Consider the following 11,874-nt stretch of genomic DNA (forward strand, 5'->3'; position numbering starts at 1 on the left):
TTTTCCCTCATTTCATTTCAAAGCTGCTAAGTTGTCATACAGTTGCTCATGTGGAAGTCTGACCAGAATCATATTATAATACTTCGTAGGATAGTGTGATAACTGTATTTTATTCAAAAGTAAATTTCGTGAGTAAATTGTTAACTTTTATTTCTAGATAGTGAAAGATAGTATTTCAGTTGATGGTGTCGAAAATATTCCCCATAACCTGAACTATGGGAAAAGTTTTATATGCGCAGTCGTGCCATTGGAGGTATTTGAAATTCAAAGACCATATCTGCATTCCAAGGGCTGCATTTACCCTAGTTATGAGACTAACATGCTTACCTAAGTAAATGTTAGTTTAAAAGAAAAGCCCTCTGATGGGTCTCACTATGCATAGCATAAAATCCACAGCCCTCACTATGGACCAGAGCCCCAGATGTGCTGAGCTCCACCGTTCCACTGACCTATCTCATGCCCACTGGGCTCCGGTCACTCTGTCCTCCCACAGAGCCTCAAGCTACCAAGCCCCTCCCACCCTTTCGTTCATGCTGTTCTCTCTCTGCCTGAATGCTACCCGCAACCCCAAAGATGCCTGTCCTCCCTCATCCTTCTGGTCTCAAATATACATCTCTGGAGAAGCTTTCACTGAGCTCTCAATCAGTATGAGTTCCTCTTTACCATAACGCTCTGGGATGTGTAACTTTTCATTAGTAGCATTATCACACTGTGCAGCTGTATAATTATTTATGTGATTATATTTGAATGTGTGTATCCATACCTCTGTGTCATCAGGGATTTGATCTATTTCTTGTTCATTTACTGTGTCCAGTGTTTCCAGAGCAGCAAGGGGAGGGTGCTCTTGGCATTTGGTGGGATATTTTTCCTTGTGCAGGTGTTTTAGGTTTGTCTGCAATAACAAAGCCTAAAACACAGTCTTCCAGTGCCTAACAAAGCAAGCATTTCCTTCTCATTCATGGGTTTGTGGATGAGCTGTTGCCTGCCTGGGCTTGGCTGGGCTTGGGTTTCAGGTCAGCTTCATTCTCTGAGACCTGCTTGTCATTTGAGGGCCCAGACAGAAGAGGCGGTGGCAACCAGGGCCCGGTCCCCTCACGGTGGACTGCACAAGCCCTGGTGGGAGAGTGGAACACAGACTGCTTCTCAAAGCCTTTGTTCAGAACTCATGCACCCTCTTGTCTGCCCATCTTCCACTGGTCAGAGGGCCCAAGATCAGTGTGATGGAGAAATCAGCTCCACCCAAATGATCTAACATTACCAATGTCCTTTGGGGGCTGCTTCACAGCCACTGTAGACCCTGGCACCCCAGACTCCTGCCACAGGCCCCACATTCCGGGCCTCACAATCCTAACAAGCAGGCTCCACTCAAGAGGAGGCTGTGGGCGTCCCAGGTGAGGAACAGGTGTTCCCAGCAGAGTTGTCGGCCTGAGAGCCCCACGTACAGTGACAGCATTCCTGGCAGGAGAGGCAAGAAGACGTCCTTCAACAGCCTCAGGTCTGTGTATTTCAGAAAGGTCCTGATCCGCCCCCCCCCATCAATCCCACAGTGTGTCCTTATAACTCCCCATGGTATTGAGTTCTGGGCTGTCACTTATCTGTACACCCGTATTTATTGAGGGCCTAATGAATGCTGGGCGGTGCCCGGGTAAGGCTGCTGGGTTAAGGTGAGGTGCCAGGTCTGGGTAAGGCCCTTCCTTTGTAGTTTTCCATCCCACAGAGTGTCCCCTTTCATTTAGACTCATCCCATGATTCCCATGAAGTAAGGGACAGCCAGGCAGAGACCAAGTGACTAGCACATAAAGCAAACGAAAAGGAGGATTAATTGATGCAAAACCAAGATGTCATGGAACCTGTCACTTGAGAAATGCATTCTAGTGCTTGAGAACTCTTCGAAACTATTTTAATTGGATCGAAGTAGTCAAATCCTGAGAAGACTTTACCTAGCCATATGCAAAAAGACAGTCTTTACATAGTAGACAGATAAATATATGCAGAATGAGTGTATAAACCTACGCAATTAAGTGGTATGGGAGAAGGGGGATGCTTCAGACACACTGCTAAATGAAGTGACAGCTTTAGTGCTTGAGAACATAATCCTATGATATAGTACTATTACTATCCCCCTATTAAAAACACAGACAGGATTGACGTGTAACCTTAAAAGCTATATAAGAATAACCAGGCCCAGCATGGTATCAGAGGGAACATGGCCACCTAGGTGTCAAGTGTGACCCTGAACTCTGGTGGTTCCGGTTCTGCCCCTGCCACTTAAACCCGCTATCCACAGAGAGCTGGCAGGTCATTTAACACCATCAGGCTAGTATTAGAGCTAAGCACTTCACTGAGCATTATTCCATTTAATCCTCACAATTCCCTGCTCTTATCAGAGAACAAGAGTGAGGTTTAGAGAAGTTAAATAATGTACCCTGTATTTGAGCTGGATATGTCTGACTCTAGAACTGGTCTATTCTACCCTGCTTCATTCAATAGACCCACTAACCCCCATGCTTTTGTGAACATCAAAAAGGATGTGTATAAAAAGCACCTTTCGAAATATTGAAACCAACGTCAATTAGTACTACAAAATCACCTCGGACCGTACAGAATTTCTCTGGAATTTAACACAATCACAATATAATTTCTTTAACGTTTACGTACCTTATGTACCTGTTACAAGCATTATCTTCTGTAATCATCATACAAGCCCCCGTGGACGGTCCTGCACTAATTTTTAGATTAAATTACGAATGTTCTGGCGAAACGCTGTTAAAGCAAGTGTGATAAAGCCCCCCAAGCAACTCTACGGAGCCTTGGGGGGCCGTCCAGCTTCTTGTGTTCAGGTGAGCAGAAAACGCGGGCGCAGGAGGGACCTCCCAGGTCCGTCACCGCGCTAGAGGGGACGCGACGATGCTTCCACAGTAGTGGAATCTTACTTTGCTGAACAGGGATGTAGGAAACAGTCCTGAGTCATCCGAGTTCTCGGGAGGAGCTGCAAATGAAACCGAGCCCAGGTGCTCCACTGCCAGGGTTAAGCTACAGCTTCCAGCCCCCCTGACTTTTCCTTGCGAGTTTCCGGGGATGTGCGGGAGCGTGGGCGCGCCCCTGGCTCGATCCAGAGCTTTAGGGGTGATCCCTTTCTCATGCGGGACTGGGGGATGAAACGTGTCATTTTTTGCATTTGTTCTGCAAATGTTTATTGAGCGCCTACCACTTCCCCATATACAAAAATGTGGCAGCAGTACCAGCTAAGACTCAACGCCCGCAAGCGCGCGTCTCGCTGTCTCCGGTGTGCAAGGAGGGGAGGGTGCCCAGGTCGCCCGCCCTGGAGTCGCGGGAGAGCCCCGCAGACGCAGCGCCCGGCCTGCGCGCGCCCGAAGGCGGCACTGCCCACGCACATGCACACGCACGGGAGCGCCGGGCTCCCGCGTCCTCGGGGCTGTGCCGGCGCCGGGCGCGGGCGGGAGCTCGAGAGTCCGAGCGGGAGGCGGGAGCTGCAGGCGGGGCGGGTGCCCGCGAGCGGCGCTCGTGCATTCGCTCCACCGCTCCCGAAGCCCCGCCCCCGCCCCGCCCCCCGCTTCTCCCGCGCGCGGGCTCCGCGCGCCCCAAGTCGCGCGCGTGCGCGCGCGTGCGCAGGCCAGGGCCCTCCAGGGGCGGCCCCGTAGACTCCAACGAAAGCGTCGCAAGGTCCCGGATTAACCCTTTCCCTGCTCACCCATTTAGAGGCCCAGTCGGGTTCCGTGCCTGCGCAAGCCGGCGGCGCGCCTTCCCCCTCGCCCGCACCGCGCATGCACGGGAAGGGGGGGTGCCGGTGGGGGTGTTCACGGCCGGCTAGACATTCTGTGCTCGTGCAGGAGGAGGGCTCCTACCATCAGGGACGTGCACAACTCCCCACCCCGCCCCCTCCCCAAACTAAAAAAAAAAAAAAAAAAACCAAAACACACTGCCACCCACCGTGCCCCCGCGCCCCGCGTCCATCCCGTCCCCGGCCTGCGTGCAGTGAGCGCGGGGAACCCACGGCAAGTGTCTGTGGCTGTGCCAGGCTGCAGGTAAGCGCGGGCCGGGGGTGCGGAAGGGGCCCGGGCCGGCCGCGAGGCGGGCGCGGGGGCGCGGGGGAGGCCGGAGGCTGGTGCGGCGGGGCTGCCCGGAAGAAGCGCGTTCTCGCCGCGCTCTGGGGCACCAGTCAGCTCCAGGATGTGCGGGCGGCCCCGGCGGCGCGGCGCGAGCGGGGCCGGGCGAGGGGCCTGGGCGCTCCGGGGGCCGCGCAGGCCGGCGAGCGGGCTCGGGCAGCGGCCGGGCGGCGGCAGTGGCGGCCCCGCGCGCGCGCTCGCCGAGCCTCGGCGGCGGAGTTCATGGCCGCCCCCGCTCGCACCGCCGCAGTGCACCGCGGTGGGGGTGGGGACGGCCCGGAACCCGGCGCCGAGCGCGGCCCGCCGGGCGCCGCCCCTCCGCTCCGCGGGCTTCGCCGCGCCGCCCCCAGCCGCCCTCGGAGGAGGGGGCCGGGACCCTGGCGCTCGCACTCCCGGGAGCGCCCGCGGAGCTCGGGAAGCCGGCCGCGCGCCGCCCCCGCCCCCGGCCGCGGGAGGGCGGGGGAGGGCCCGGCGCGAGCCGGCCGGGGAGTGCGCGGGGCGCGAGCTCCGGGCTCGCGGGCGGAGCGGGGCGCGGCGCGGCGCGGGGCTGCGGAGCCGGGCCGCACGCCCGCTCCCGCTCCCCGCCGCCGGGGCCGCCGTGGGTCCTCCTTCCCGCGCTCGGAGCCGCGGCCCCAGCCCGCGCCGAAAAGCCGGATGCTAAAAGGGAAAGCGGCCCTGGCACCTCCCGGCTACCCGGGCGGGAGCTTTTGTTCGGGAAGCAATGCACACGGCTTGATTCCGTCCCCCACCTCCTGGGCAGAAAGAGATGGGAGCGAGGCTTGGAGAGGCTCTGGAGGCTCCCTGGGTCCTCCGCTCCGTTCCCTGCTTCCTCCGCATCCCGAAGTGGCCAGCTTTCGACCGGGAAGTGGTGCCGCCGCCATTGTCGCGGCGGCCCCGGGGTCGGGGAGGCGGCCGCCGCCGCCGCTTATGTAAGTTTGGCTTTACAGGAGTTCGCTCCGGCCCTGCGCGGCGGTTTGGAGAAGCGTAATAAAGGGGCAGCTTCGTTCTGGAGGTGTGGTTGGCCTTCATCTTTCCCCCCACCTACAGGGATACTGGCCACGGGTATCTTCCAGTTTGACTCACCTGAACTTAGCATCTCAACAGTAAAAAATGGTCCTTAGAGATCTGGAGAGAGAGTGGGGGCCAAATAACACACTGACGAGAAAAGGAAAAAAAAAAAATCCAACACACTCCTATGTTGCCATGGGTACTGTACACCACTCCTAGGCCTGGTCCTTGAGCTTTTATCCCACAAGCCCTAGGGAGAGCGACTGGCAACTGTAGGAAGTGACCCGGTAGGAAGGTTTCGCCGACTGCGTTCCGTTGGGGGTGACTACAGGCTGGGGTGCATCCAGGGAACAGGCAGGGTAGGAAGCATCCTTAGAAATAATTCTGCTCAACCCTCACACTTGGCAGATAAGAAAACAGCCTGCCACTTCAGGCAGCTTAACGGTGTTTTCACTTTTCCGTAGAGGGAACTTTGGAGGATTTTCGGGACTCTGGTCCTACCACACTCAAGTTTGTGTGGTCACCATTCAGTAGAGGAGACTTTATGTTTTTCAGGATGTTAGGCTGCCGCATGGAGTCCCTCTGGTAAACGTTAAAACTCGCAAAAATCTAGAATCCTTTGAGCTTCCCTGTAGGGATAGAGGCAAAAACACCTGGATTTCTCAAATGCAAGCTTCAAGACCAGAGTAGCTTGAGTAATGTATGTTACATCACACACAAGTGTGGATGGAAGAAAGCAGCTATTGTTCCCTCTGCTCCGACGTTAAATGTTGGGTGTACGTACCTCTCTAACTTTGTCTATATTTATTAAAAGCGTATATACTCTTATGTTTATATGAGCCTAGAGAAAAATGTGAAGGCTGTGTATCCAGCAGGAAACGGTAGGGGTAGAGGGCATTTACTGGCTTTTATTCTATCTGTGCCGCAATCAACATCCTTACAAATGCGGACACAGGCTTTGTGAGGGGAAATCCCTCAGTGGTTCTCCAACCCATCCTTCCCATTCCCGGCACACACCCCCTCCAGGCTGCAAGTGCTCCAGCCCTTACCTTTTCTCCTTCGTTTCTGTTCAGAGCTGGACCTGATGCTGCCAGCCACCCTCCTCTCTGTTCCCAACCTGAAAATAGGTACAGGTGCCAATGGCAAGACAAAAAAGGAAAGTTTCTTTTTAAAAATCAATTCTTGAAAACACTCTTGTTTAGAATTTGGGATGGGGGAAGAGCCTACCTTACTCTTGTATGTCCTTTTCTCTTGTAGGACTGGCGTGCCCCTGATCAGAGTTATTCTGATCCGAAGAATTTGGTGTTTAAAGCATTAAGATAATAGCCTGAGTTGTTCATGGTAACTATGACTTTGGATATTATGTCCTGAAAATATTGTTTGGTGTTAGCTTTAAGATGTCTCTCTCTCGGTTATGTGTTAGCATTCTTTAGGGGACATATGTATTTTCCTCATATTTATACTTCGTTGAATAAAAGAAAGAAACAATGTTTTTGAAAAGAAACGCAACAGGACACATTTTAAAAAGATACACGGCAGATGTCTTCCATGCCAGCTCTAGGTTTCTTTTGCTTGTAAAACACTCGCAGCACTTGTCAAGTGCATCCAGCTTGGATGGCAGATAGGTCGGCATCCAGAGGGGCTGAAGCCTCTCGTCACTGTCTTCCCAAATGTCATCTGATTCTCTGAGGGTCTTGTTAAACCTTGACACTTGTTCACAAGTGGCCCGAAACTGGTGTGGAAAAACTAGAAGACAACACTGAATGGAATGTTCTGGCAATGATATCCCTCTCTGGTTCTGCAGCAGCGATTTGTCTCTTCCGTCAAGGAAGCAGAACACTGAGAGCTGCTAGTTATTTTACTGAATCTTCCTCTGTGTGAAATTTTACTGAATCTTCCTCTGCGTGAAATTAGAGTAGACGCAGCAGATGGCACTGGTGGATGCTTGCCGGAGACCTGTTTCTTAAACCTTGAAGCTGAGTTATTTGTCATTATTACCCGTAGTTGTCAGGAAGCATGCCTTTGGGGGCTAGAGTGCCTGGATTTGAGCCCCGATACTCCACTAAATAGGTAGAATATTGGGCAGGTTCCTCAATTCATCTATAAAGTGGGGGTAGTAATACCTATCTCTCCAGGCCATCTGATCATTGCATTTGTGAAGACGTGGAAAGAAAAGCACGTAGCGCAATGCCAGGCAGGTATTACGTGCTCGGTAGAAGTTGCTGTTATTATGAGTAGGCCAATGCGGAGTACAGTGAAGATAAGTAGAAGGAACAGTATGGAAATCCCTAAGTTGGGATCCGTCTTTTCTCCTCATATTCTTGAACCACTCCTGGCATTGACTTTCTGAAATTGTTAGGGACCGGAAATTGATCAGAAAATGAGAATCTCCCTGTATTTTCTGTATGGAAAAGTATTGTGCATAATTACCAAAGTATTTCTTTAAACATTTTTTATAGGAGTTTTTCATCAGTATGTCTGAAACCATTAAATACAATGACGATGATCATAAAACTCTGTTTCTGAAAACCCTAAACGAGCAGCGCCTGGAAGGAGAATTTTGCGATATCGCGATTGTGGTGGAGGATGTCAAGTTCAGGGCGCACAGGTGTGTCCTTGCCGCCTGCAGCACCTACTTTAAAAAGCTTTTCAAGAAGCTTGAGGTCGATAGCTCTTCAGTAATAGAAATAGATTTTCTCCGTTCTGATATATTTGAAGAGGTCCTGAATTACATGTACACGGCAAAGATTTCTGTGAAAAAAGAAGATGTTAACTTAATGATGTCATCGGGTCAGATTCTCGGTATCCGATTTTTGGATAAACTCTGTTCTCAGAAGCGGGACGTGTCCAGTCCCGACGAAAATAATGGCCAATCCAAAAGCAAGTACTGCCTCAAGATCAATCGCCCCATTGGAGATGCTGCTGACACTCAGGATGATGACGTGGAGGAAATCGGAGACCAAGATGACAGTCCCTCGGATGACACGGTAGAAGGCACCCCCCCAAGTCAGGAGGACGGCAAGTCGCCCACGACGACGCTCAGGGTCCAGGAAGCGATCCTGAAAGAGCTGGGGAGTGAGGAGGTGCGGAAGGTCAATTGCTATGGCCAGGAAGTCGAATCCATGGAGACCCCCGAGTCCAAGGATCTGGGATCCCAGACCCCTCAAGCCTTAACATTTAACGATGGGATGAGTGAAGTGAAGGACGAACAGACGCCAGGCTGGACCACAGCTGCCAGCGACATGAAGTTTGAGTACCTGCTGTACGGCCACCACCGGGAGCAGATCGCCTGCCAGGCCTGCGGGAAGACGTTTTCGGACGAGGGCAGGCTGAGAAAGCACGAGAAGCTGCACACGGCCGACCGGCCCTTCGTCTGCGAGATGTGCACCAAGGGCTTCACCACCCAGGCCCACCTGAAGGAGCACCTGAAGATCCACACGGGCTACAAGCCCTACAGCTGCGAGGTGTGCGGCAAGTCGTTCATCCGCGCCCCGGACTTGAAGAAGCACGAGCGGGTCCACAGCAACGAGCGGCCCTTCGCCTGCCACATGTGCGACAAGGCCTTCAAACACAAGTCCCACCTCAAGGACCACGAGCGCAGGCATCGGGGCGAGAAGCCCTTCGTGTGCGGCTCCTGCACCAAGGCCTTCGCCAAGGCGTCGGATCTGAAACGGCACGAGAACAATATGCACAGCGAGCGGAAGCAGGTCACGCCCAGCGCCATGCAGAGCGAGACGGAGCAGCTGCAGGCGGCGGCCATGGCCGCGGAGGCCGAGCAGCAGCTGGAGACCATCGCCTGCAGCTAGAGGAGGGGGACCAGGATGCTCGGGGCAGGGATGCTCCGCCAGCATCCTGCATCCTGACCCATGAACGCCAGCCGCTGCATTTCGGTGGAAACTTACGGAGCATTGTACGCGCTGGACTTAAGGCAGTGCTTGGTTGGGTGTTTTGAAAACTTTTCAAGGAAATACTGTTCCTTGGTTCTGACCAAACAGTTTCACTGTCCCGTCTGGTGTCTAGTATTAATGTTGCCAGTAAGCACCCGCACCCCCCGCCCCACTTTTTTATGATTTCTGATTTTAATTTTGAGAACTCTTGTGTCCAGTTCAGAAGTGAGAGACTTCTGTCCCTTTTTTAAATTCCTCTCTCTGCTTGCTGCACCGGGGAGTGCACTGCACAGAGTGATAAATGAGTGAATCGATTTCCTGATCATCACCGTTCTGTGTGACTTAGGGTTACAACAGCATTTTTAAGAACTTTGGTAAAAGTACCTTGTGTCGACGCAGAAAATACGGATGGGTGGTTGACCAAGAACCCTGCGTGCGCAGATGTGAAAACAAGTTCTGGGAATGCAAAATGGTCTCAGATTTATATACTTGGTTTGTTAATTTTCTATCACTGTTTTTCATGATTTTTGTGGACAAATAATGGTTGCTTTGCTGAAGTGTTTCTTCATCCCTTTTGACTGCCCATACCTGCCCCGCAAAGGTTTCATCACACGTCCCGAAGGCATGTTGGTGGTCTGAGGGCTGAGTTTTTTCATTCCTCTTACTTCGGGCATTGCCACTCTGCAGCCGACGGGGTTTGTGGGATGGACCAGTGATGAGAGGGTTAGAAAAAGGAATATAGGAATCTGGCTCTCAGAGACAAGGCTTGCACATTTGCAACAATTCCAAGTTTTTCTAGATCAAAGAAATTCCTAATTGATTTTGAAATTGGATTTTTGTTTAGGATCAAAATTAAGACAAGAACAGGTATGCCTCTTCGGATACATTCGTGTAACTTAAAAGAGTGTCATCAAGCTTTTGGGCTCTCCGTAGCACGTGATTTATCCATTAAGGAGTTGCAGTATCCTTCCTTAAATCAATACGTTTAAAATTTTTTAAGTGTGTAAATAGTACAGAAGCGTTGGTCTTATGTATCTCAAGTACAAGTAGACAGCTGCACTTTTTTTGCACATTGGATTAAAGTTACTTCCATCAGCAACAAACATCTGTCTGTTTTTAACCAGTATTAAAGATTGTCAGACCAAATGTTTTTGTTTTTGAAGTATATTTCATCACTGGTTACACTTTTAAGTGGAAGTTGACTGCCTTTTCATAGCTGTAAATGGAATTATAAGTGCTGTTCCAATTCTGGTGTATGAAACTTCTTTTTAAACATTCTTTAGGAATATATTGAAATACCATCAATAGTTTGAATTATGTTCTGTAATAAAGTATTAATTATTTTAGAATGTACCATTTTCGAAAAATATCAATTTTTAAAATTTATTTTTGGTTGCTAGGGTTTTTTTTTTAAAGATATATTAAAGTAATTTCATTTCCTAGCTTGTTGCATTAACACCTGTAATTATAATTGTGAGATAAATTTTATTTTTTAAATTGGTGTATATGTTATGCCCAAGATTGTAGGATGAAGATGCTACCTTTTTAAGAAACTTATTTATTGGTAAATGTTTAATTTAGTTTAAAACTAATTTAATTGTTTTTCTTAAAAGTTGATTATTTTCTCCTAAAAGTGGTCCTGTCACTGTGTTTATATACTATTAGTAGAAAGGGAACCAATTGCTGTTCCTAGACTGTTTTAACCAAAGCAAAGGAAAAATAATTTAACATCTTGTGGATACCTACTTCAGCAAATCATTTTTGGGGCCTTCGTTTTTGTATATAAAAGAAAATATACTTCTGTCATTCCTGTTTTCATTTTTTCTTAGCAACCTGTCACATACCCAGGTTTCTACTAAAGTGCATTTTCTATACTGTCTTCGTCCTGGTTTTATAGAATTGTAAGTTCACCATGTGGCATTAACCCTTATTGAAACCACCTAAGCATGGTGGTACCCCAAAAAGAAAGCTTAATATTCAGCACTTTATTTGCATCATGTAAATATGTGTCATTTGTCCTATTTTGCATGAGAAATATATTTGTGTTTTAATTTCTGGCACCGGTGCTGGGTTCATCTGTGCATGTGTTCCTTGTGTTCTGGGCAGCAGCAAAGTCATGACGTGGCAGCTGTCCTGTCTCCTGGTCATTAAGCCTGCCTCTCCCCACCCAGCTGGCTTTCGTGTCCCCTGGATGATGAAGCCCTCATGTCCAGCAGTTCAAGGGTACCTCCCATCACAGCGAGGTAATTCTGAAACATGCTTACACTGAATCTGCCTTGTGAGAGGGAAGGAAATTCCAATGTCGACGTCACCACTTTTTCATCATACAAAAACCACCTACCTTTTTTCTATTTGTCCAAAGAGAATGTCTACAAACTTGATTTAGCTTTTTATGCCAACTAGCACAGCATTGGCAGTGATTGAGGATGGGAATTTTAGGAAGTCTAAAATGTAGGTTATCTGCCTGCTAATTAACTTGATCACAAATACAGAATTTTTAGACATTACAGAGGTCACCATCAAGTGAGACTCATACTAACAAATTCCTCCTATTGTGTTGGGGAAAAAAATTGTGATGAGAGAGTGAGGCAAGTTGATGCAGTTTCCAATTGAATGGATTGTGTCCTGTAAGGTTATCTGTAACTTGAGTCATTGGGAGCCTGGAATTCATTTTCCGGAGTAATGCTGTTAGTGGTGATTAGTTCCAGGGCAGATGTGAAAGCCCTTTGTGTAAGTGGAATTGAACTAGTCTGATGAGGGTTCTAGTCTGGAGTTCCGAGTTAGGAGTTAAAGAGAAAGGGAGGGAACAACTCTCACATTCCTGTCTTCCCTTTACCTTGAACATCTGCCTG

At 49.9% G+C, this 11,874-nt stretch overlaps 1 protein-coding gene across 2 annotated transcripts; it reads left to right on the forward strand.

Annotated features, from left to right (window-relative positions):
• Positions 1-3,911: 3,911 nt before the first annotated feature.
• On the forward strand, positions 3,912-11,074 carry ZBTB14 (zinc finger and BTB domain containing 14). Of its 2 annotated transcripts, none has more exons than XM_060028709.1 (3): positions 3,912-4,046; positions 6,393-6,476; positions 7,595-11,074. In XM_060028709.1, exons 2-3 carry the CDS (start codon positions 6,474-6,476, stop codon positions 8,939-8,941), a joined length of 1,350 nt encoding a protein of 449 aa, XP_059884692.1. In that variant the 5' UTR covers positions 3,912-4,046; positions 6,393-6,473; the 3' UTR covers positions 8,942-11,074. The 2 variants fall into 2 exon arrangements, with proteins under 2 accessions (XP_059884692.1, XP_059884691.1); XM_060028708.2 differs by lacking the exon at positions 3,912-4,046 and adding an exon at positions 4,623-5,056.
• The last annotated feature ends 800 nt before the right edge of the window (positions 11,075-11,874 follow it).

The sequence above is a fragment of the Delphinus delphis genome, chromosome 13 (assembly GCF_949987515.2).
Source record: "Delphinus delphis chromosome 13, mDelDel1.2, whole genome shotgun sequence".
Lineage (NCBI taxonomy): Eukaryota > Metazoa > Chordata > Mammalia > Artiodactyla > Delphinidae > Delphinus > Delphinus delphis.